Source organism: Trachypithecus francoisi, unplaced genomic scaffold (genome assembly GCF_009764315.1).
Source record: "Trachypithecus francoisi isolate TF-2019V2 unplaced genomic scaffold, Tfra_2.0 Lachesis_group10, whole genome shotgun sequence".
In the NCBI taxonomy this organism is placed as follows: Eukaryota; Metazoa; Chordata; class Mammalia; order Primates; family Cercopithecidae; genus Trachypithecus; species Trachypithecus francoisi.
The window spans coordinates 86,962,879-86,988,945 of record NW_022681455.1 but is presented as its reverse complement, the minus strand read 5'-3'; the positions used below and the strand labels follow the sequence as shown (position 1 = coordinate 86,988,945).

The following is a 26,067-nucleotide window of genomic DNA, read 5'->3' as shown; positions in this document are numbered from 1 at the left end:
CTCTCAGAATTAATTTCGTCTAGCAGAGAAAATTCATTTTGATTGAGACAGTGAGGAGATAGAAATGTATGAGGCTCTTAGAGAAATGATATATCTGTTAGAGCGCCTGTGTATAGAAATATATATTGTCTTCATTTAATCTTCATTTCGGTAACTCCTTTGTATAATTTAAAAAACTTTTAGTTCAGGGCCGGGCGCGGTGGCTCAAGCCTGTAATCCCAGCACTTTGGGAGGCCGAGACGGGCGGATCACGAGGTCAGGAGATGGAGACCATCCTGGCGAACACGGTGAAACCTCGTCTCTACTAAAAAATACAAAAAACTAGCCGGGCGAGGTGGCGGGCGCCTGTAGTCCCAGCTACTCGGGAGGCTGAGGCAGGAGAATGGCGTAAACCCGGGAGGCGGAGCTTGCAGTGAGCTGAGATCCGGCCACTGCACTCCAGCCTGGGCGACAGAGCGAGACTCCGTCTCAAAAAAAAAAAAAAAAAAAAAAAAAAACTTTTAGTTCAGTAGCATAGTAACATTTAATGTATACTGTAGTATTATATATAATACTGTCATTTAAAGAAATACTTGAAAGCTTAAAAAATTTAAATTTACTGCATCTACTGCCTTTGTATTAAACTTTCCCTTTTTCTTTTAACAGAAAAACAGGAAAAGGAAATTGACATCTATGCTAACCTGTCTGATGAAAAGGCTTTCGTGTTTTCAGTCGCCTTGGCAGAAATAAATAGAAAAATTATCAATCAAAGACTTATTCTCTGATACTTGGTCTGCCAAACCTGCCGAAACTTCTGTCAGGATTACATCAACAAATTCTCACAGTTACGGACTCTCAGGAGCATTCTGACTGCATCAATAAGGGCCATTGATTGTTTCTCTCCTGTCGTTTAGCCTGTGCCACACTTTTGGAGCAAAGCTGTGTAGGTTTGGACTGTTCTGGGATTTCCTTGTTTACCAAGGAGTATTGTCAGTGTTTTGTGTTTGGGATATAAGTAAGTGTATTTGCCAAAAAAAAAAAAAAATACTGGATGGATGTAAAGGATAAAAAGTGATGGGGTGTGGGGTAGGTATGAAAACTAGGGTAATAAGATGCTTGATTGTTTTCAGGTTTGACACCAGAGATGCAATATTTTAAATACTGTCAGAAAGAGTGATTTTTAAAAATATATATTTCAGATTTTCAGTGCTAACAGATTGCATCTATACAGTTCATTTAGTAAATTGGCAATTGATATTTTATTGAATGGGGAATTAAGAATATAAACTGTACATTTTGTCTTAAATTGATTTTTTTTCTTGGCCTTTATTTTTATTACTTAAGGTATGAGTTATATTTTAGGAGATACTTTCTAGACAGTTTGAAGTTTGGGTGCTATATGAAGAAAAACATTTAATGATATACTCAGATATAAACACCTTGTTTTCTTGAATGTAATTTATTTATTAGTTAAAAAAAAAACTTCTGCTCTCAAGATGGTGCCTGTTAACCTAAACATGAAATATATTTATTACATGCAAAATATTTCTTAGATAGCCACTTTTAAGCAGTAATGTTTTATCTGAATGGATATTCGTTTATACATCCTGATAATTATTTAAATTGTTCCTTTCACTCTGGAAGAAAAAATAAACCTTAATATTGAAACTAAGTAGATTAAATAGTGTGATAAAAGTTTTTTGTTCTGGTGAAGTTTGTGAAATATATTTAAATTCTTAATTTTTCTAGTGTTAAGTCATAATCATTTATAGTTGATTTATACTAAATGCTTTTGCATTTTGGCATATCAATTTAATGATTAACATACTCAAACTTGGCAGTCACTCCCCTTATTTTCAGTCCCTCTTCCCCCAATCTGTTTGGAAATCCTTTTAAAGCCTTCTTACAGAAGATAGTCATCAGTTAGATTTAGCCCCCTTTTAAGAGAATCTCCTTTCAATTTTAGTAGTAACATTATCAACTTCATCCTTCATCCTGCATCTCCCATCACCCCCTCAAAGAAAAAAGGAACATTTTTTCCTACTTTATTTAAATGGTAGCCAGCAGAGGGAGCTTAAGAGGTACTCTAGATAGGATATAGAATTTTCCTAAGGATTCCTTTTCCTTTAATTCTGTATCTATCTGCGGGTACTACCGCAACTATTTTGTATGCATTTTATTTATTTATTTAGGAGACAGAGTCTTGCTCTGTCGCCCAGGCTGGAGTGCAGTGACACTATCTCAGCTCATGCAACCTCTGCCTCCTGGGTTCAAGTGATTCTCATGCCTCAGTGTCCTGAGTAACTGACTAGAAGCAAGCGCCACCAGGCCCGGCCAATTTTTTTTTTTGTATTTTTAGTACAGATGGGGTCTCACCATGTTGGCCAGGCTGGTCTCAAACTCCTGGCCTTAAGTGATCCGCCTGCCTTGGCCTCCCAAAGTGCTGGGATTACAGGCATGAGCCACTGCACCCAGCCTTGTATGCATTTTAGAGTCTTAACTAGTAGTTTCCTCAATAATGTAATGTGATTTTATCTTTGAAACATACTGTAAGGAAACTTTTGATTTTAAGCAAAAAAACTTAAAAATGATTAATATCTAAAAACGCTTGTATACATATATATGTCCTCAGGAAAAGCAAGAACAGCATGTGGAATAAGCACCTCTCTAAGGAATTATCGATGTCAGAGTCTATCCATGTAAAGCTGAAGACCATTAGAGGGAAATCATGTTAAAATATTCATTGGATATGGTAAAGGAGGTACTGGTGACTGGGCTGGAGCTTGCCGTGTAGAAAAGTAATTACTTCAGATCTCATAATGTTAAATTATTGGCTTATTTAAAAATTTCCTTGGCAGAGAGGCAAATTAGGTTTCCTCTGTGACATAACCTATTTAACCAATTTTTCAAAAAATTGTATCCTCTGAGATACATTTATGAGCTTTCTTGTTATAAAGCTAAAAAATTTAATTTGTCTAGGTATGTCGTAATAGTTTCAGAAAATATTACTTTGTCACTGGTGTCAGAGAAACCTCTGTCATCAGCAAATGTCCTAAGAGTATAATTATAGTTCTTGACTTAATCCAATTTGTTCTGCTCTGATATCTGTAAATGATATGATTATTCAAAATACCTTGAAATGATTCCACAATTAGATTAGGTCTGTTGAAGGTAATTTATTCTTAAATATAAGTAAGATTAAATAAAAGTAGTTTGAGAGTTGTTACTCCCTGCCTTACTCAATTTCATGGTATTCCAAAATGGTTTTGTGGGCACTTAAATACTTATAGTTTGATTTTGTAGTTTTTGAAATGAACATTTCTTAGATTTTTATGGGCATTTTCTTGTATTTAAATGTAAATGATATAAAAGGGAAACTCTGCAAATTATTTCTTGTGTAGTAATCAGTGGAAGTGATCAAAGAGCTTGAAGCAGTTTATGATGAGAAAATTTTAAATTGCAAATGACCTGAAAATTTAGCCAGAATCTATTCTTACTTCTTTAAATTTCAGAAATACTTAAGGAAAAAAAAAAGGTCAGTATGAACTCCGAGTTGCTTCCTAAAAGTAATCAGATAGTGTTTTTCCTCAGATAAGATTTCAAATTGAAAAGTATTTGACTTCTTCAACTCTAGTAATTGCACTTGATTCTCTAATTCTGACCATTAAAATGACTTGGCAATATTTAATTTTGGCTTGCCTTTTAATCTGCATGTTTGTCTTAAATTTAGAAAAATTAAGCTCTTTACTTCTTTTATATAAAATATTAATTGGCTGGGCATGGTGGCTTACACCTGTAATCCCAACACTTTGGGAGGCCAAGGCAGGAGAGTTGTTTGAAGCCAGGAGTTTGAGACCAGCTTGGGCAACGTGGTGAGACCACGTCTCTACAAAACGTAAAATTAGCTGGGTGTGGTGGTTCCAGCTACTAGGCAGCTGAGGCTAAAGGATCACTTGAGCCCAGGAGTTCGAGGCTGCAGTGAGTGATGATCCTGCCACTGCACTCCAGCCTGGGAGGCAGAGCAAGAAACACCCTGTCTGAAAAATAAAAGTATTAATTGAATTTTGTTTGATTCCACTTTCAAAATACGCTCTAGATACAGGTAGTCATTCTGCCAAATTGTGTTCTTCTCTAAAACATTTTGTCCATCATTCTTTGAAACTCATTCTTAATTATTTCCACTTTACCTTCTAGTTTGGTTTGGTGCCTTATATTCTTGCTAGTTAAAAGCATTTTTTTTTCTAGTATTTTCTGTCTTTCTAGCCTTTAAGGCATATTGTTGTTAACAAATCTCTTATTTAAGTTAATTAAAATTTTTTCTGTGCAGCTGGGTTTTTTTCTTTTACTATATGACAAGCTTTATTTTTACATTTGGAAGTACATATATATATGTTTATATATTTCTTTTTATTCTCAGGATCTATTTTCTAGGGAACTATTTTTTAAAATTATTCTTTTGTGCCGCCTTAACCCAGTTATTATAGTTGGAATATTAGTAGTACTTACTGCTCAAAGATCACAACTATACTAATAAATATCCTAACATACAAAGCAGACTCTCCAGGATTAAAAGTGTGAGACATATAATAGAGTCTGGAATAGAATAATTCTTTTTACGCCAGTCAAATGTTTTCCTTTTGCATTATTAAGGAATCTGTTTTGTTCTTTTATTGATAATTTCTTTATTTTTTTCTTTGCCTTATTGCACTGGTTGGGACCTTTTGCCTTGATCCAATTGTAGGGGGGAAACATTTAGTCATTAAGCATTAAATAACTTTGTTGTTGTTGTTGGCTTAAAAAAATACCCTTGCTTAGATTGAGGGTAGTCTCTTTTATTTCTGCTTGTTGGAAGTTTTTGTCAGGAACAGATGTTGAATTTTGTCAGATGCTTTTTCTGGATTGATAGGACCTTTTTTCTCCCTTTTAGAATGTCAATATGGTGAAACATACTGATAGATTTTTGCTTTCTTTTTTTTTTTTTGGCACGGAGTCTAACTCTGTCACCCAGGCTGGAGTGCAATGGTGTGATCTTGGCTCACTGCACTCTCTGCCTCTTGGGTTCAAGCTTCCCTCACCAGCCTCCCAAGTACCTGGGATTACAGGTGCACACCACCATGCCCGGCTGATTTTTGAATTTTTAGTAGAGACAGGTTTTTACCATGTTGGCCAGGCTGGTCTTCAACTCCTGACTCAGCCTCCCAAAGTGTTGGGATTACAGGCATAAGCTGCCACACTTGGCCTGATTTTTTTGTTGTTATTGAAGCCAGCTTTGCATTTCCAAGATAACCCTCGGTTGGGTTGTGTTATTTTTACATATTGATGGATTCAGTTTGCTAGTATTTTGTTGAGAATTTTTGTATTTTTGTTCATGAGGGATATTGGACTATAGTGGTTTTTAAAAAATTGTCTTTGGTTTTAAAATCAGGTGATACTGATTTCATAGAGAGAGTTGGAAGTATTTCATTCCATTCTATTTTCCAGGAGAGATTGTGTAGAATTGTGTTATTATTTAAATGTCTGGTAGAATTTGCTAGAGAGTTCTATTTTAGAAAGCTATTACTATGAATTAAAATTTAAAAACAGTTATTGAGTAATTTCAATGTTCTATTTGAGTGAGTTTTGGTACTTTGTGATTTTCAAGGAGTTGGTCCATCTGAGTTGTTGAATTTATCTGTGTAGAAGGGTTTGTAGTATTTTTTTTAATCCATTTCATGTCTTTGGCGTCAGTGATATTCCCTCTATCATTCCTGATACTGGTAATTTGTGTTTTCTCTCTCTGTTTCTTTGTTAGTCTTACTAGAGGTTTATTAGTTATATTTATCTTTTTTTTTTTTTGAGGCGGAGTCTTACTGTGTCGCCCAGGCTGGAGGGCAGTGGTGCAATCTTGGCTCAATGCAACCTTGCAACCTCTGCCTCCCGGGTTCAAGCGATTCTCCTGCCTCAGCCTCCTGAGTACCTGAAATTATAGGCGCACGCCACTATGCCCAGCTTATTTTTGTATTTTTAGTAGAGATGGGGTTTCACCATGTTGGCCAGGCTGGTCTCGAACTCCTGAGCTCAGGTGATCCACCTGCCTTGGCCTCCCAAAGTGCTGGGATAACAGGCATGAGCCACCGTGCCTGGCTGCATTTCTATTTTGTAAGAACCTGCTCTGGTTTATTGATATTTTGCTGTTTCTCTGTTTTAAGTTTCATTAATTTCTGATCTTTACTATTTTCTCCTTTCTTTGCTTTGGGTTTATTTGCCCCCTTTTCTAGCTTATTGTGGCGGAAGCTCAGATCATTGATTTTATGATTTATTTATTTATTTATTTTATTCAGCACTGATCAGAAGGCTTTTTGTGATTTTCTAACAAAAGCATTTAGTGCTATAAATTTCCCATTTGCTTTATCTCACAAATTTTATTGTGTTGTAGTTTTGTGTTCAATTCAGAATATTTTCTGATTTTTCTTGATATTACTATAATTTTCAAATATTTAGAGTTGTTTTTCAGTCATCTTTCTGTTACTGATTTTAACTTTTTTTTTTAAACTATAGTTCTTTGAATAGTTTTGCAGTATTTGCTCTAGGGATTACTATAAACATACTTTTTACAGTCCACTTAGAAGTCAATATTTTACCAGTTCAAGTGGAATGTAGAAATCTTACCACTGTTTACATTCCTTTACCCTCTCCCCTTTATGTTATAATTTTCTTATAAATCATAAGACTTGGCTAGGCACTATGGCTCACACCTGTAATCCCAGGACTGGGAGGCTGAGGCGAGCAGATTGCTTGAGTCCAGAAGTTCGAGACCAGCCTGGACAACATGGTGAAACCCGTCTCTACAAAAAATACACAAAATTAGCTAGGCATGGTGGCATGTTCCTGTAGTCTCAGCTATTCAGGAGGCTGAAGTGGGAGGATTACTTGTGCCCAGGAGGCAGAGGTTGCAGTGAGCCAAGATCACTCCACTCCACTCCACTCCAGCCTGGGCGACAGAGCTAGACGCTGGGTCTCAAAAAATAAAAATAAAAAATAAGACTCATCAGACAATGTCTTTTTTCCTTACAACTATCATAGATTTTTTTTTTTTTTTTTTTGAGGCGGAGTCTTGCTCTGTCGCCCGGACTGGAGTGCAGTGGCCAGATCTCAGCTCACTGCAAGCTCCGCCTCCTGGGTTTCCGCCATTCTCCTGCCTCAGCCTCCCGAGTAGCTGGGACTACAGGCGCCCGCCACCTCGCCCGGCTAGTTTTTGTATTTTTAGTAGAGACGGGGTTTCACCGTATTAGCCAGGATGGTCTCGATCTCCTGACCTCGTGATCCGCCCGTCTCGGCCTCCCAAAGTGCTGGGATTACAGGCTTGAGCCACCGCGCCCGGCCTATCATAGATATTTTTAAGAACCCAACAGGAAAACAGTTGATCACATTTACCACAATATTTACATTTGTATTTATCTTCTTTAATTATTGATGTTCCAAGTTTACATCGGTATCAGTCCTTTTCATCTGGAAAATTTCTTTTAGTGCAAGTCTATTGACATTTAATTCTCTTAATTTTTCTTTATCTGAGAATGTGTTTATTTTGCCTTAATTCGTGAAAGATATTTTTGCTGGATATAAAATACTGTGTTGACAGTTCTGTTCTTTCAGCCTCCATGGTTTCTGATGAGAAATGTGCAGCCATTAAAGTAATAATTTTCCTATATGAAACCTATTATTTTTCTCAGAGTATTTTCAGGAATCTTTGTCTTTGATTTTTATTGGTTTGATTATGATATGCCTGGGTGTTTGAATTTATTTTCTTTGGGATTTGTTGAGCTTAAATGTAAGTTTATGCCTTTCATCAAATATGTAAAGTTTTAAGCCATTCAGATATTTTCTGCTCTACTTTCTCCCTCTTAGACTCCAGTGATGCAAGTGTTAGACTCTTTGGTATTATCTCACTGATCTCAGAACCTCTGTTCATTTGTTTTATTTTAATAAATTATTTCAGTTGACAAAATTGTATATTGTATACAACATGATGTTTCAATATGTATGTTCACATTGTAGGATGTCTAAAGTAAAGATAATGAACATATGCATTATCATGTATACTTACCATTTTTTGTGGCTAGAACAATTCTCTTGGCAATTTTCAAGTATCCAATATGTGATTAACTATTGTCTATATGCTGTATAATTGATCTGTTGAACTTATGCTTCCTAACTGAAAGTTTGTTTCATTTGACCAACATCTTCCTAGCTCCCTTTCCTCACCACTGATAACCACCATTCTACTCTCTGTTTCTGTCAGTTTGACTTTTTTAGATTCCACATGTAAGTGAGATTATACAATACTTATTTTTTTGCGCCTGGCTTATTTCACTTAATATTCACTAGTTTCATCCATATTGTCATAAGTGGCAGGATTTCCTTTTTAATGGCTGAAGAGTATTCTACTGTGTGTATATACTACATTTTCTTTATCCATTCATCTGTTGAACACTTACATTGATTTTGTATCTTGACTATTGTGAATAATGCTACAATGAAAATGGGAGTGCAGATATCTCTTTAACGTACTGACTTCATTTCCTTGGATATATACCCAAAAAATGGGATTGCTGGATCATAAGGTAGTTCTATTTTTAGTTTTTTGATGAACCTCCATACCATTTTCCATAATGGCTGTACTAGTTTACATTCCCACCAACAGTGTACGGGAGTTTCTGTTTCTCCACATCCTGACCAACACTTGTTATTTTTTGTCTTTTTAATAATAGCCATTCTGACAGGTGTGAGCTGATATTATTGTTTTGATTTACATTTCCCTGATGATTACTGATGCTGAGCACTTTTTCATATATGTGTACACCATTCGTATGTCTTCTTTTTAAGAAATGTCTATTCAGATGCTTTGCCTAGTTTTAAATTGGGTTATTTTCTTGCTATTGAGTTGTTTGAATTACTTATGTATTTTGGATATTAACCCCTTAGGTGTATGTGCTCCCATTTGCAAATATGTCCTCCTATTCAAGAGATTATCTCTTCACTCTTGATTGTTTCCTTTGCCGTGTAGAAGCTTGTTAGTTTGATGTAGTCTCACTTGTTTGTTTCTGCTTTTGTTGCCTGTGCTTTTGGTGTAATATTCAAAAAATCATAGCCAAGCCCAATATCAAGGAGTTTTTCTAGCTTGTTACCTGTTCTCTTCTAGTAATTTTATGATTTCTGGTCTTAGGTTTAGGTTTTTTTTTTTTTGAGCTGGAGTCTCGCTCTGTCGCCCGGGCTGGATTGCAGTGGCCGGATCTCAGCTCACTGCAAACTCCACCTCCCGGGTTTACGCCATTCTCCTGCCTCAGCCTCCTGAGTAGCTGGGACTACAGGCGCCCGCCACCTCGCCCGGCTTGTTTTTTTGTATTTTTTTTAGTAGAGACGGGGTTTCACCGTGTTAACCAGGATGGTCTCGATCTCCTGACCTCATGATCCGCCCGTCTCGGCCTCCCAAAGTGCTGGGATTACAGGCTTGAGCCACTGCGCCCGGCCAGGTTTAGGTTTTTAATCCATTTTGAGTTGATTTTTTATACATGGTGTAAGGTAAGGGTCTAGTGTAGCTCTTTTGCGTATGGATAGCCTGTTTTCCCAACACCATTTGTTAATGATACTATCCTTTTTCCATTGTGTCTTCTTGGTGGCCTTGTAGAAAATTATTTGAACATACATGATTGGGTTTGTTTCTGGAACTGCTGTTCTTTTCCATTGGTGTATGTGTCTGTTTTTATGCTAGTACCATACTGTTTTGATTAGCTTTGTAATATAATTTGAAATCATGAATTGTGATGCCTCCAACTTTGTTTTCCTTTCTCAAGATTGTTTTTGCTATTTGGGGTCTTTTGTGTTTTTAAGTTTTTTTCTTTTTTTTTTTCTGTGAAGAATATCATTGGAATTTTGATAGGGGTTGTGTTGAATCTGTATCATTTTGGTTAGTATGGACATTTAAGTAGTATTCTTCAAATCTATGAACATGGGATATCTTTCCCTTTTTTGTGTCTTTGGTTTCTTTCATCAATGTTTTATAGTTTTCAGGGAACAGATCTTTATTATTATTTATTAAAATTTATTACATTTATTAAAATTATTTCTGGGCTAGGCGCAGTAGCTCATGCCTGTAATCTCAGCACTATGGGAGTCCGAGTTGGGTGAATCACGAGGTCAGGAGTTCAAGACCAGCCTGGCCAAGATGGTGAAACCCCATCTCTACTAAAAATACAAAAATTATTGGGTGTGGTGGTGGGTACCTGTAATCCCAGCTACTTGGGAGGCTGAGGCAGAGAATTGCTTGAACCTGGCAGGCGGAGGGTGCAGTGAGCTGAGATCGTGCCACTGCACTCCAGCCTGGGTAACAGAGCGAAACTCTGTTTTTTTTTTTGTTGTTTTTTTTTAAAACCAAACTATTTTATTCTTTTGATGCTACTGTAAATGTGATTTTTTTCTTGATTTTTTTTTTGGATAGACTGTTATCGGTGTAAAGAAATGCAACTGATACTTGTATGTTGATTTTGTATCTTACAACTTATTAATTCATTTATTCTAACATTTTTTTCTGTGAAGTTGTTAGGTTATTTATATTTAGGATCATGTCATCTACAAATGGATAACTGTACTTCTTTTTTTCTGATATGATGCCTTCTTGCCTGATTGCTCTTGCTAGTATTTTTAGTACTGTGTTGAGTGGAAGTACTGAGTGGGCATCCTTGCCTTATACACATCTTAAAGGAAAAGCTTTCAGTTTTTTCCCCATTAATGATATTAGTTGAGAATGTGGACTTTTCATCAATTGCCTTTATTACATTGAGAAATTTGTCTTCTATACTTATTTTGTTGAGAGTTCTTTTATCATAAAAGGATGTTATGTTACTGTGATGTCTGACTTTAGTATTAGGGTGATGCTGCCCTCAGAAAATGAGTTTGGAACTTCTACTTTTTGGCAGAGTTTAAGAGGGATTGGTATAAATTTTTTTTTTTTTTTTTTTTGAGACAGAGTTTTGCTCTTGTCACCCAGGCTGGAATACAATGGTGCAATCCTGGCTCATGCAACCTCCGCCTTCCAGGTTCAAGCGATTCTCCTGCCTTGGCCTCCTGAGTAGCTGTAATTACAAGCGTCTGCCACCATGCCTGGCTAATTTTTGTATTTTTAGAAGAGATGGAGTTTCACCATGTTGGCCAGGCTGGTCTTAAACTGCTCACCTCAGGTGATCTGCCTGCCTCAACCTCCCAAAGTGCTAGGATTACAGGCTGAACCACTGCACCTGGTCAGTATTAATTCTTAGCCATCTGGTCCTGGGCTTTTTTTTTTTTTTTTTTTGAGGCGGAGTCTCGCTCTGTCGCCCGGACTGGAGTGCAGTGGCCGGATCTCAGCTCACTGCAAGCTCCGCCTCCCGGGTTTACGCCATTCTCCTGCCTCAGCCTCCCGAGTAGCTGGGACTACAGGTGCCCGCCACCTCGCCCGGCTAGTTTTTGTATTTTTTTTAGTAGAGACGGGGTTTCACCGTGTTAGCCAGGATGGTCTCGATCTCCTGACCTCGTGATCCGCCCATCTCGGCCTCCCAAAGTGCTGGGATTACAGGCTTGAGCCACCGCGCCCGGCCTGGTCCTGGGCTTTTGTTTGATGAAAAGTATTTTATTACAACTTTAATGTTTTTATTTGTGATTGGTATGTTCAGGTTTTCTGGTCTTTTTTTTTTTTTTTTTTTTTTGAGACGGAGTCTCGCTCTGTCGCCCAGGCTGGAGTGCGGTGGCCGGATCTCAGCTCACTGCAAGCTCCGCCTCCTGGGTTTACGCCATTCTCCTGCCTCAGCCTCCCGAGTAGCTGGGACTACAGGCGCCTGCCACCTCGCCCGGCTAGTTTTTTGTATTTTTTAGTAGAGACGGGGTTTCACCGTGTTAGCCAGGATGGTCTCGAACTCCTGACCTCGTGATTCGCCCGTCTTGGCCTCCCAAAGTGCTGGGATTACAGGCTTGAGCCACCGCGCCCGGCCGGTTTTCTGGTCTTGATTCAATCTTTGTAGGTTCTATGTTTCTAGAAATACCCATTTTCTCTAGGTTATCCAATTTGTTGGCATATAATTGTTCATAATAGTCCCTTATGGTCCTTTTTATTTCTGTGACATCAGTTGTAATGTCCCCTCTTTCATTTCTGATTTTGAGTCTTCTTTTTTTTCTTAGTGTAGCTACGGGTTTGTCAACTTTTATATTTTTTGAAAAACCAACCTGATTTTGTTGATTTTCTGCAGTTTTTCTGTTCTCTCTTTGATTTATTTCTGTCCTGATCTTTATTATTTCCTTCTTTCTGTTAACTTTGAGTTTAGTTTGTTCTTTTTCTTTGAGGGGTAAAGTTAGGTTATTTGGGATCTTTCTTCCTTTATAATGTAGACATTTATCACTATAAAATTCCCCAAGTGCTTTTACTACATCCCATAAGCTTTGATAGGTAGTATTTTTGTCTTCATTTGTGTGTATGTATGTATGTATACATGTATGTATATGTATGTATGTATACACACAGGATCTTGCTATTTTGCCCAGGCAGAACTCAAACTAACAATCCTCCCATCTGAGCCTCCCAAGTGGCTGAGACTACAGGTATGTACCACCATTTCCAGCTTGAGATATTTTAAAATTTTCTTTTTTAAAAAATTCGCATATAAAGTTTATTTCCATATAGAAAAATTTATAAGCTAAATACAAAGATTAAACTAAAATAGTGTTTGAAAAGCCCACTATACTTCAGTGCTAACAAACTAAATGAAAATAAGGCTATTTTGCATTTTAAATCATAAAATCTAAAATATATCTTAAAATAATTAGATCCCCAGTGGTTGCTCTTTTTTTTATTTTCTTTCAACTTATATTTCCTGCTACAGCTTCTTCTTACCTGAGTGTTTGCTCTTCTTCCATCACAGCTGTATTGAAGAACATACTGGTTTGGGTTGACTGGCCTACCTTGGTCATCTCTTATTAATCTAAAAACACAAATGTCATGCAGTTTCTGTTGCATTATGTTAATAGCTTTATTACATTGGGCTTGCTCTCAAGAGTTTCCTTCTTTGCTTGCAATTTACATACATCATCCTCTAGATTCAAAATTGTCTAATTTGCATTTATAACAGTTCTGAGCAGCAACTTTATTTTTCCTTCTTCATCTGATATCACAGATGAGCAAGTCTTGTAGGTCTGTCAGATAATACCTACTTAATATGCTATTGAAAGAATCAACAGGTGGGCTGGGCGCAGTGGCTCACGCCTGTAATCCCAGCACTTTGGGAGGCCGAGCTGAGCAGATCACCTGAGGTCAGGAGTTCGAGACCAGCCTGGACAACATCGTGAAAACCCGTCTCTACTAAAAATACAAAAACTAGCCAGGCGTGGTGGCGGATTCCTGGAATCTCAGCTACTTGGGAGGCTGAGGCAGAATTGCTTGAACCCAGGAGGTGAAGGTTGCAGTGAGATGACATCACACCACTGCACTCCAGCCTGGGCAACAGAGCAAGACTCGGTCTCAAAAAACAAAAAAACAGGCATGTGGACAATTTCATCTACAGAAAAAGGGATATGCAAAGTTTTAGCATGCCATTCATCACAGCTCAAGTTTCTGTCTGTGTCATTGAGGTACCTACTCATTTTCTGTGACTTTCCAGGCCTGAAAAAGATTCAGAAGTAGATTCTGGTACACTTGGCTGTAAGTAGTAAGTGTGGTTATGAAATATGTCTTGAATTGCAAGATCCCCATGGAAACTATAATCACTACTGTGATCCATGTGACAAAGCATACTGGGTTCTGGGTAGCAGCCTCCTACAGCACCTTCTTAGTCATCATGGGAATGAGACTATACTAAAACCTATAGCATCTTCACAGAGTGAGAAGAATTAGACTTAGTGATAAGGTGCTATTGTGACAAGTCTAAAGAAAGGCCAGAATCAAAATCTGGTTCGTCAAAAAGCCGAGAAACATCCATTGGATCAAAGTCATTGTCTGTGGCTAATGACATTAAGTTTTTCAAATGTAGTTATGGGAAGGTAATACAGTAGGTCTTGGCTTTTTAGATTCCTCATCTGATTGTCAACATGTGGAAGAGATCCTGTCAAATTACTTCTAGGAAGGGTTTGCCCAGGATTGGTGGTATGAGAATGTAACTGTAGAAATGGTTCTTGTGCCTGTGAAGTCCTTCCTACTGGATCTCTTCTAAATGTATTGTTGGGACACAGCAACATGGCCTCATGAATATTGACATCATGAGTTATAGCCTGGCTAAAGTTTCCATTATAATGTGCTGAAGAAATTCATGCTATCATTGATACTGCCTGGAAGAAGAGGGGTATCTCCCGATGAGATCCCTCCGGTGAATTTTCAGGCTGTGATGAAAACAACAATCTTTCAGAGAGAAAGTATCTGTCCCATTCAGATGGCTCATTTCTAGGTTCAATGGTTTTTTCTGCCTCCCAGTCATGTTTATCTGCTATTTGTTTTCATCTTCATTGTTCTGCTTTGTAATGAGTTCTTCTGGGTTGACGCATTTTCCTCGTGCTGGGAACTGGGAGCCCCAGCTTCATGCTCTTTTCTTAGTGCCTCATTTTCCTTGTTCTTCCCCGCCGGCCCAGGGGCTACTCCGAGCTGCTTGGGGATCCCCACTGCCCAGCTCCTGCACAGCCTGGCTGGCGCCAACTCCTCTGGTCAACGTGGCGGTGGTGCCGAGCAGCCCGTGGGCCATGTCTGCATCTCTAGCTGCCACGCTGTGCACCAGCCACAAATCCACTTGGGTACGGGGGATGCAGGGGACCCCGAGCGCGCGCACCTCCCGGAGCAGCTGGCCCTTGGTGTGCAGCTGGCCCGCGCACCCTCACCCTCTCCCGGCGGGGAAGAGGCTGAGCGCGGAGGCAGAGCTGGCGGGGCCTTTCCGGAACAGCAGCTCATCGCAGTAGCATGGTGGGCGGAGCTGGGTGGGCGGCGGCATGCAGAGGGTGAGGTCCATTTTCTTATTTCCTTTTTAGTCCAGTGGCTATTTAAGAGTATGTTTATATTTAGTTTTCACATATTTGTGAATGTTCCTTTTTTTTATTTTTTAATTTTTTTTTTTTTGCTGTTACTGATTTCTAATTTCACTCCATGTAGTTGGAAAAGATACGTGATATGATTTTGACCTTAAATTTAAGACATGTTGTGGCCTAACGTGATCTATCTGGGAGAATGTTTTATGTGTGCTTAAGAATGTGTAGGCCAGGCTTGGTGGCTCACACCTGTAGTCCCAGCACTGTGAGGCTGAAGGGGCAGGATTGCTTGAGGCCAGTTCAAGATTACACTGAGCTCTGATCATACCACTGTAGTCCAACCTGGGTGACAGAGTGAAACCCTGTATCAAAAAAAAAAAAAAAAGAAGAAGAAGAAGAAGAAGAATGTATATTCTGTTGAATGAAAAGTTCTATTTTATGTCTGTTAAGTCCATTTGTTATAATGTTCAAGTCCACTCCTTACTGATTTTCTGTCTGGACGTCCTGTCTGTTACTGAAAGTGGAGTATTGAAGTCTCCTACCACTGTTGCTGTCAATTTGTACTTTTAGATCTGTCAATATTTGCTTTGTTAGGTGCTTTTATGTTTGGTACATATATAGTTTTAATTGTTATATCTTGTTGACCCATTTTTTGTTAAATTACCTTCTTCGTGTCTAGTGACAGTTTTTGACTTAAAGTCTGCCTTGTTGGATATGAGTATAGCCACTTCTACCTTTTTTGGGTTAACATTTGCATGCAATATGTTTTTTCATCCCTTCACTTTCAGCCTTTGTGTGTCCTTGAATCTAAATGAGTTTCTTGTAGACAACATATAAATATTAAATCTGTTCAGGCACTCTACATCTTTCCATTGTGGAGTTTATTCCATTTACTTTTTTTTGTTTTTTAAAAATATTTTTATTTGACATATTATAATTGTATACATGAACGGGGCACAATGTAATGGTTTGATGTATTATATAATGTGGAATGATTAAATTAAGCTAATTAACATACCTATCACCTCATTTTTTTGTTGTAAGACCTTTAAAATTTATTCTTAGCTATTATGAAATACATAATGCATTATCCTTGACTATAGTTATGCATTAGATCTTATATATTTGTTACATCCTAATGGAAACTTTGTACTCTTAGATAATTTATTTGATACTCTGATTCCTTGTTCTCTCCTTCTTCCAATCCCCAGCCTCTGATAACCACCTTTCTACTCTAGTACTGTCAGTTTGACATTTTTTAGATTCCACATATAAGTGAGATCATGTGGCATTTGTCTTTCTGTGCCTGCCTTATTTGACTTAGCATGATGTCCTCCAGGTTCATCCACAGTATCACAAATGACAAGATTTTCTTCTTTTTAAAGGCTGAATAATATTTTATTGTTGTATATACCATATTTTCTTTATCTAGTCATCTGTTGATGAATATTTAGGTTGAATTCATATCTAGCTATTGCGAACAATGCTGCAATAAACAAGGGAGTGCAGATACCTCTTCAGCATGATTTTAATGTCTTTATTCCATTCAAATTTAAAGTAATTATTGATAAGGAAGGATTTACTCTTGCCATTTTGTTAATTGTTTTATTTGTCTTGTGGTTATTTTATTCCTCTTTTTTTTTCTTGCTGTCATTTGTCTCATTATTATTATTATTATTATTATTATTATTATTTTGCATTACTAAGTTTTGATTCCCTTTTTCTTTGTGGTTATCAAGTGGCTTACACAGAATATAGTTCTCACAGTCTACTTTAAGCTGATAACTTCCCTTGCATGCAAGAATGCTTTTCTCTCTTTTCTTCCCACATTATGCTATTGATGTCACAATTGTCTACTATTTATATTATGTATCCATTAACATATTTTAGTATTAGTTGTTTTTAATACTTTAAACCTTTTTTTTTTTTTTTTTCTGGGATGGAGTTTTACTCATTGCCCAGGCTGGAGTGTAATGTCGCAATTTCGGCTCACTGCAACCTCTGCCTCCCAGTTCAAGCAATTCTCCTTCCTCAGCCTCCCAAGAAGCTGGGACTACAGGTGCCCACCACCATGCCTAGCTAATTTTTTTGTAATTTTAGTAGGGATGGGGTTTTGCCATGTTGACTTCAGGTGATCCGCCCCCCTCAGCTTCCCAAAGTGCTGGGATTACAGCTGTGAGCCACCGAGCCTGGCCTAATACTTCGAAAGATTTTTTTTTCTTTTTCTTTTTAAGAGACAGGGTCTTGCTCTGTCACCCAGGCTAGTGGCCTGATCTTGGCTTACTGCAACCTCCACCTCCCACATTCGAGTGATTCTCCTGCCTCAGCTTCCCAAGTAGCTGGGATTACAGGTATGTACTACTACACTCAGCTAATTTTTGTATTTTTTTAAGTAGAGATGGGGTTTTCCATGTTGGCCAGGCTGGTCTCAAACTCCTGACCTCAAGTGATCCGCTCACCTCAGCCTCCCAAAGTGCTGGGATTATAGGTGTGAGCTACTGTGCCTGGCCTAAACTTTTATAGTAGGATTGCAGTCCATTTACTCACCACTGTTGGAATAATAAAAGATGTTTTGCCTGTATATGTACATTTGCCAGTGAGTTTTATGCTTTGTTTTGCTTTCCTGTTGTTGTTCAGCATTCTTTCAGCTTGAAGGACTCCGCATATCATTTCTTATTTCTTGTCAGACAGGTCTAGTGGTGATAAACTCCCTCAGTTTTTGTTTGTCTGAGAAAGTCTTTATAGCCCCTCTTTTTTTTTTTTTTTTTTTTTCCATGGAGTCTTGCTCTTGCTGGAGTGTCGTGGTGTGATCTCAGCTCACTGCAACCTCCACCTCCCGAGTTCAAGTGATTCTCCTGCCTCAGTCTCCCAAGTAGCTGGGATTACAGGCATCTGCCACCATGCTCGGCTAATTTTTGTATTTTTAATAGAGATGGGGTTTCACCATGTTGGCTAGGCTGGTCTCGAACTCCTGACCTCAGGTGACCTGCCTGCCTCAGCCTCCCAAAGTGCTGGGATTGCAGGCATGAGCTACCCCACCTGGCCCAGCCCCTTGTTTTTTAAGGATAGTTTTGATGGGCATAATATTTTTGGTTGGCAGTTTTCTTCCTTGAATACTTTGAATATACTGTTTCACTCCCTTCTGTCCTGCAAGGTTTCTGCTGAAAACTGTTAAGTCTAATGTGGATTTCTTGTATGTACCAAGTTGCCTTTCTCTTGCTGCTTCAAAATTCTTTGTCTTTACCTTTTGTCAGTTTGATTATAATATGTTTCTGTGTAGATCTCTTTGAATTCTTCTTATTTGGCATCCTTTGGGCTTCCTGAATTCAGATTTCTCTTTTCTTCCCCAGTCTTGGGAAGTTTTCAGCCATGTCTTTCTCTCTCTCTCTCTCTCCTCCTAGTACTCCAGTAATGCATAAATTGTTCTACTTAATGGTTTACAATAAGTCTTTTAAGCTATCTTTACTCTTTTATTCTTTTTTATTTTTGCTTCTCGGATTGCATAATTGTGATTGACCTCTTTTCTAGTTCACTGACCCTGTCTTCTTGATCTAGTCTGCTGTTGAACTCTATTGAATTTTTCAGTTCAGTTATTCTTCAGCTCTGTGATTTCTGCTTGATAATTTTAAATATTTCCCATCTCTGTTGAAATTTTCAGTTCAAGAATTACTCTTTTAATCTTGGTGAACGTCTGTTTCACATGCCCTATCAGGTAAATCACATATCTTTATTTCACTAGGTTCTGTTTCTGGAGATTTATCTTGTTATATTTATAACATATTTCCCTGTTTCTTCATTTTTCTTGACTTTCTGTGTTGGTTTTTGCACAGTAGGTAAGACAGCCACCTCTTCTAGTCTTGTCATATTGGCCTTATCTGGGAGATGGACCTCACCAACCAGCCCTGCCAGATATTCTAACTCTAGATGCCTCTCATATCCTTTTGCTTTTCCAAATTGCTTTGTTCTTCATGGCCCTTTGGATACTAGGGTGTGCCAAGTTCTGTCAGTGCCCCAAGATATGTGAGCCAGAAGTCAGTCCCTTGAGATGCAGCTTGAAAAGTCGGAGTGCTAGATTTATGTTCCAATTCCTTCTACCTCAAGGAGAAGCTGAGAGCTAGAGTTTATCTCCCACTCACTCTGTCCTAAGCCTGGAAGAGGATCTGTGGCAAATGTCTGCACTTTTATGCAGTCTGCACATTCTGAGTTTCGAAGGAATCCACTGGATGTGCACCCATTTAGCAACCAGCTTTTTTTGTCTTCTGTGTCCTAGGGAGACTCCAGAATATAGAGCCCCGTCAACTGCCAGAGCTAGGTGATTTAGGAATCAGTTCCTCATATGGGAGCTGTTAAAATTGGGGCACTTGGTGCCTACATATACTTTTTCCAGGAAATCTTCAGACCTGGATTTATCACTCAGTTGAGCTGGGGGAGAAGGTGCAGGAAGTGCCCATTCTTCCCTTGAGCCTTTCAGAGGTTTATTATTTATCTGCTCTGTTTGCTCCAAGATACAGACTACCCAGAAGCCCGAACCTCAGGCAGTAGCTGGAAAAGTGTGCAGACAGACCTCTTTCAGAGAGATACTTGGAGCTGGGCCTCTTAGCTTATTCTCTCTGGACTGGTCCTGGGTGGGCTACAGCCACTGGAAGTGCCCTTTAACTCTACAAGCTAGATGAGCTCACAAACAAACCCTTCATTCCTGAGGGAGAAGCTGGGAGTTGGGGGATTCTTCCTGTTTGTAAAGTGCTGTCCCTGTGGTGGGGTTTGTGCACAAAAGTGTCTCGGCTTTTACTGCCTGTTTTGATGTGAATATTTTCTCAGTTGCTCAGTGTGTTAGAGTCTTTCAACTAGTTTTTGGCATTCTCTCAGAGGGATTTAATTTGTGTGTAGATTTTTATTTGGTGTGTCTGTGAGAGGAGATAAAGTCAGCATTGTCCTTTTCTGCCATCTTACTAATGTTTATTGTAATTTTCTTTTTCTTTTTTTTTTGAGACAAGGTCTTGCTCTCTCACCCAGATTGAAGTGCAGTGGCATGATCACAGCTCACTGCAGCCTCGATTTCCCGGGCTCAAGCAATTCTCTGGCCTCAGGCTTCCTGAGTAGCTGGGATTACAGGCACACACCACCACACCCAGCTAATTAAAAAATTTTTTTTGTAGAGGTGAGGTGTCACTAGGTTTCCCAGGCTGGTCTCAAGCTCCTGAGCTCAAGTGATCCTACTGCCTCGGCCTCCCAGAGTGTTGCGATTATAGGTGTGAGCCACTGCGCCCAGCTTAATTTTCTTTTCTTGTGATGTCTTTGCGTGTCTATATCAGGGTAATGCTGGCCTCATAGAATGAGTTAGTATGTGTTGCCTCCTGTTCTGTTTTGTGGAAGTATTTGATATTAAAATTCCTTAGGCCGAGTACAGTGGCTCACGCCTGTAATCCCAACGCTTTGGGAAGCTGAGGCAAGGGGATCACCTGAGGTCAGGAGTTTGAGACCAGCCTGGCCAACATGGCAAAACCCCATCTCTACTAAAAATACAAAAATTAGTCGGGCGTGGTGGTGTGCACTTGTAATCCCAGCTCCTCGGGAGGCTGGGGCAGGAGCATCTCTTGAACCCAGGAGGCAGAAGTTGCAGTGTGCCAAGATCATGCCACTGCACTCCAGCTTGGGGAACAGAGCAAGACTCCGTCTCAAAAAATTAAAAGAAAAATTCTTTAAATGTTTCATAGAATTCATCAGTGAAACCATCTGATTCTGGACTTTCCTTTGTTGAAAGGTTTTTGATTACTGAGTCAATCTCTCGTTATGTGTCTGTTGAGATTTTTTATTTCTTCTTGAATCATTTAGGTAGTGTGTGTGTTTCTAGGAATTTGTTTCATCTAGGTTATTGAATTTGTTGGCATACAATTGTGCATAGTCTTTTCTTATAATCCTTTGTGTTTCTGTATGGTCAGTAGTAATGTCCTCATTTTCACTTCTGACGTTAGTCATTTGCATCTTCTTTTTCTTTAGTCTAGCTAAATATTTGTTAATTTTGTTGATCATTTCAAAGAACCAATTTATGGTTTCATCGATTCTCTCTATTGTTTTTCTATTCTCTATTATATTTACATCCAACGGGTAATTTTAAGGAACGCAATTCCAGAACCTCAACTTCTATTTTATTATTTACTATGGCATTATATAGGTTCTTTTCTACTTTCTTTTTTTTTTTTTTTTTTTTTTTTATTTGAGACGGAGTCTCACTCCGTCGCCGGGGCTGGAGTGCAGTGGCCGGATCTCAGCTCACTGCAAGCTCCGCCTCCCGGGTTCACGCCATTCTCCTGCCTCAGCCTCCCGAGTAGCTGGGACTACAGACGCCCGCCACCTCGCCCGGCTAGTTTTTTTTTTTTTTTTTTTTTTTTGTATTTTTTAGTAGAGACGGGGTTTCACAGTGTTAGCCAGGATGGTCTCGAACTCCTGACCTCGTGATCCGCCCGTCTCGGCCTCCCAAAGTGCTGGGATTACAGGCTTGAGCCACCGCGCCCGGCCCTTTTCTACTTTCTACTACCCCTTTCTCTCTAGTCCTTCCCCCACCTGGCAAAATAAAGTTGAAACCTTTACTCATCTGAATCTTACTGTGGAGCATTTTATGGAGTGCAAACACCTCTAGGATGCCCCCAAAAAACCCTCTAGGATGCCACTTGAAATATTGAATGTTTTTTTTTTGTTTGTTTTGTTTTGTTTTTTTTGAGACGGAGTCTTGCTCTGTCGCCCAGGCTGGAGTGCAGTGGCCGGATCTCAGCTCACTGCAAGCTCCGCCTCCTGGGTTTACGCCATTCTCCTGCCTCAGCCTCCCGAGTAGCTGGGACTACAGGCGCCCGCCGCCTCGCCCGGCTAGTTTTTTTTTTGTACTTTTTAGTAGAGACGGGGTTTCACCCTGTTAGCCAGGATGGTCTCTATCTCCCGACCTTGTGGATCTGCCTATCTCGGCCTCCCAAAGTGCTGGGATTACAGGCTTGAGCCACCGCGCCCAGCCAAAATATTGAATGTTTTATGCCATAATCTTACTATAGGGTTTCCTTTTTGCTTTTATCTGTTGAGGGTAAAGCATTGTCAGTCAGGGTTCAACCAAGGAAAGAGGATCAGTAGGAGATAACTATTAAGAAATTTATTGCGGCCGGGCACGGTGGCTCACGCTTGTAATCCCAGCACTTTGGTAGGCCGAGGTGGGCGGATCATGAGGTCAGGAGTTCGAGACCAGCCTGGCCAACACGTGAAACCCCGTCTCTACTAAAAATACAAAAAAATTAGCTGGGCTCGGTGGTGGGCACCTTTTAATCCCAGCTACTCAGGAGGCTGAGGCAGGAGAATCGCTTGAACCTGGGAGGCAGAGGTTTCTGTGAGCCGAGATTGTGCCACTGCACTCCAGCCCAGGTGACAGAGCTAGACTCTGTCTAAAAAAAAAAAAAGAAAAGGAATTTATTGCAAGGAGCCATCAGGAAAAGCAGACTGGAACTGCTAGGCACTGGGTAAAGCTGCTGTCCACAGGTGGAATTTCTTTTGGGGGAATGAAGCTTCAGCTCTGCCCTTAAGACTATTCAAATGATTGAATCAAGTTCACTCAGAATACTTAAGGTAATCTTTAAAGCCAACTAATTATGGGCTTTATATTTAAGGTAGGTTGATGGTTGGATTTATTTTTTGTCTACTGTGATAATCTCTGACTTATAATTGATGTATTTAGACCATTCGCATTTAAAGTGATTATTGATATAGTTTGACTAATGTCTATCATATTTGTAACTGTTTTCTGTTTATTACACTTGTTTCTTTTTCTCCCCCTTTTTTCCTGCTTTCTCTGGTTTTAATTGAGCATTTTATGACTGTTTTCGCTCCTCTCAGTGTTTCAATTATACTACTGTTAAAATAATTGTAGTGGTGGTTTTAGAGTTTGTGATATACATTTACGAGTAATCAAAATTCACTTTCAAACAATAATGTACCACTTCATGTGTAGTACAGGTACCTTAAAGCATTCCCAATTCCTCTTTTCTATCCCTTATAACATTGCTATCATTTATTCACTAATCTATGTGCTGTGATCACCTAATAAATAAATAATATACTTAAATATTATTTAGAGATAGGATCTCACTCTGTTGCCCAGACTGGAGTGCAGTAGTGATCATAGCTCACCTCAGCCTTGAATTCCTGGGCTCAAGTGAGCCTCCTGCTTCAGCCTGCTGAGTAGATGAGATTATAGGTACAAACCACTACACTTGGCATGAACAGTTACATATCAATTAAAGATAAGAAAAATAAAATATTTTATTTTATCATTATTTTTTCTCCAACATTCTTTTTTAATTTTTTGTAGAGGCAATGTCTCACTGTGTTGCCAGGCTGGTCTCAAACTCCTGGCCTCAAGTGATCCTCCTGCCACAGCCTTCTAAAGTTTTGGGATTATAGGCATGGGCCACCATGCCTGGCCTCTTCTTTTCTTTATGTATCCAAGTTTCTTTTTTTCTTTTCTTTTTTTTTTTTTTTTTTTTGAGACAGAGTCTCGCTCTGTCGCCCAGGCTGGAGTGCAGTGGCCGGATCTCAGCTCACTGCAAACTCTGTCTCCTGGGTTCACGCCATTCTCCTGCCTCAGCCTCCCGAGTAGCTGGGACTACAGGCGCCCGCCACTGCGCCCGGCTAATTTTTTTTTTTTGTATTTTTAGTAGAGACGGAGTTTCACTGTGGTCTCGATCTCCTGACCTTGTGATCCACCCGCCTCGGCCTCCCAAAGTGCTGGGATTACAGGCGTGAGCCAACGCGCCCGGCCTCTTTTTTTCTTTTTTTAAGATAGTCTTGCTCTGTCACCCAGGCTGCTGGAGTGCAGTGGTATGAAACTGGCTCACTGCAACCTCTGCCTCCTGGATTCAAGTGATTCTCCCACCTCAGCCTTCCAAGTAGTTGGGATTATAGGCACGCGCCACCACACCTGGTTAATTTTTTTTTTTGTATTTTTAGTAGAGGTGGAGTTTCACCATATTGGCCAGGCTGGTCTTGAACTCCTGACCTCAAGTGATCCTCCTGCCTTGGCTTCCCAAAGTGCTGAGATTATAGGCATGAGCCACTGTGCCCCGCCTATGTATCCAAGTTTCTCACCTACATCATGTTCCCTCTCCTTGAAGAACTGTTGACATTTCTTTCTTGCTAGGCTGTCTGTTGGCAGGGGAGTCCCTCAGTTTTTGCTTGGAAAGTCTTTATTTCCTCTTCACTATTGAGGAATAATTTCACTGGGTATAGAATTCTAAGTTTTGGTTTTTAAAAAATCTCAACCCTTAAATATTTCACTCCACTTTCTTGGCTTGCATGTTTTCTGACAGAGGTTTGCTATAATTCTCATCATTGTTCCGCTCTAGATAAGGTATTTTCTCCCCCTTGGCTGCTTTCAAGATTTTGTCTTTGTCTTTAGTTTTCTGTACTTTGAACATGATGTGCCTAGGGTAAATATTTTGGTACGTATTCTTCTTGGTTTTCTCTGGCCTTCTGTTTGTTTGGTGTCTATCATTAATTTTGGAAAATTCTCAGCCATTGTTACTTTCAACTTTTTTTTTTTTCCTCCATTCTCTCTTCTCCTTCTGGTATCCAGTTAGGATATTTCAAAAAGGAAACACATGTTTCTTTTTTTTTTTTTTTTTTTTTTTGAGACGGAGTCTTGCTCTGCCACCCAGGCTGGAGTGCAGTGGCCGGATCTCAGCTCACTGCAAGCTCCGCCTCCCGGGTTTATGCCATTCTCCTGCCTCAGCCTCCCGAGTAGCTGGGACTACAGGCGCCCGCCTCGTCGCCCGGCTAGTTTTTTGTATTTTTAAGTAGAGACAGGGTTTCACCGTGTTAGCCAGGATGGTCTTGATCTCCTGACCTCGTGATCCGCCCGTCTCGGCCTCCCAAAGTGCTGGGATTACAGGCTTGAGCCACCGCGCCCGGCCTCACATGTTTCCTTTTTGAAATATCCCTCAGTTCTTGGATATTCTTGTTTGTTTGTTTTCTTTTTCTCTGCATAAGAGTTTGGGGAGTTTCTCTTGACAAACTTTCAAGCCGAGCAATTCTTTTTGGAGTCAGTTTTGTCCCATCTTCTGATGAGGCTGTCAAAGGCATTCTTCATTTGTGTTACATGTTTTTTGATTTTTTTTTTTTGAGATGGACTCTCCCTCTGTTGCCCAGGCTGGAATGCAGTGGTGTGCTCTCGGCTTACTGCAGCCTCTGCCTCTCGGGTTCCAGTGATTCTCCTGCTTCAGCCTCCTGAGTAGCTGGGATTACAGGCATGTACCACCATGCCTGGCTAATTTTTTGCATTTTTAGCAGAGATGGGGTTTCACCATGGTGGCCACGCTGGTCTTGAACTCCTGACCTCAGATGATCTGCTCAGCTTGGCCTTCCAAAGTGCTGGGATTACAGGCGTGAGCCACCACGCCCAGCCTGTGTTACATGTTTTTTATTTATGTAGCATTTCCTTTGATTCTTTTTTTTTTGAGATGGAGTTTCACTCTGTCGCCCAGGTTGGAGTGCAGTGGTGCGATCTTGGCTCACTGCAACCTCTGTCTCCCGGGTTCAAGCAATTCTCCTGCCTCAACCTCCCAAGTAGCTGGGACTACAGGCACGCGCCACCACACCCAGCTAATTTTTGTATTGTTAGTAGAGACGGGGTTTCACCATGTTAGCCAGGATGGTCTCAATCTCTTGACCTCATAATCCACTCGCCTCGGCCTCCCAAAGTGCTGAGATTACAGGCATGAGCCACCACACCCAGCCTCCTTTGATTCTTAGAGTATTCATCTCTCCACTTAATATTACCCACCTATTCCTGCATGTTGTCTACTTTTTCCATTAGCGCCTTTAGCATATTAGTCATAGTTGTTTCCCTGTTTGATCATCCCAGAGTCACATCTGAGCCTGGTTCTCATGCTTCGTGTAAGCAGATTTGGACTGTGGCTCTGTATTTGTGTATGTCTCCAGATTGCAGGGTGGCGGTTTGCCCCACTACCTCAGTTCTGATGGGTCCAGGAAAAGTCATTGATGTTTTAGTTTGTCCAGGTCTTTCTTGTAAGGATGGGAGTGCTGAATTCT

General features: G+C 39.8%; 1 protein-coding gene and 1 pseudogene across 2 annotated transcripts in view; one reads left to right on the top strand and one right to left on the bottom strand.

Moving 5' to 3' along the window:
- CUNH16orf87 (chromosome unknown C16orf87 homolog) overlaps positions 1-1,661 on the top strand; it is a 32,946-nt gene extending 31,285 nt beyond the window's left edge. For both annotated transcript variants that reach the window (XM_033218303.1, XM_033218302.1), the window contains one exon: positions 646-1,661. In XM_033218303.1, the coding sequence (XP_033074194.1) occupies positions 646-764 (119 nt within the window). In that variant the 3' untranslated portion in view covers positions 765-1,661. The remainder of the gene's footprint in view (positions 1-645) is intronic.
- LOC117088592 lies at positions 1,578-14,834 on the bottom strand (annotated as a pseudogene).
- Positions 14,835-26,067: the final 11,233 nt, after the last annotated feature.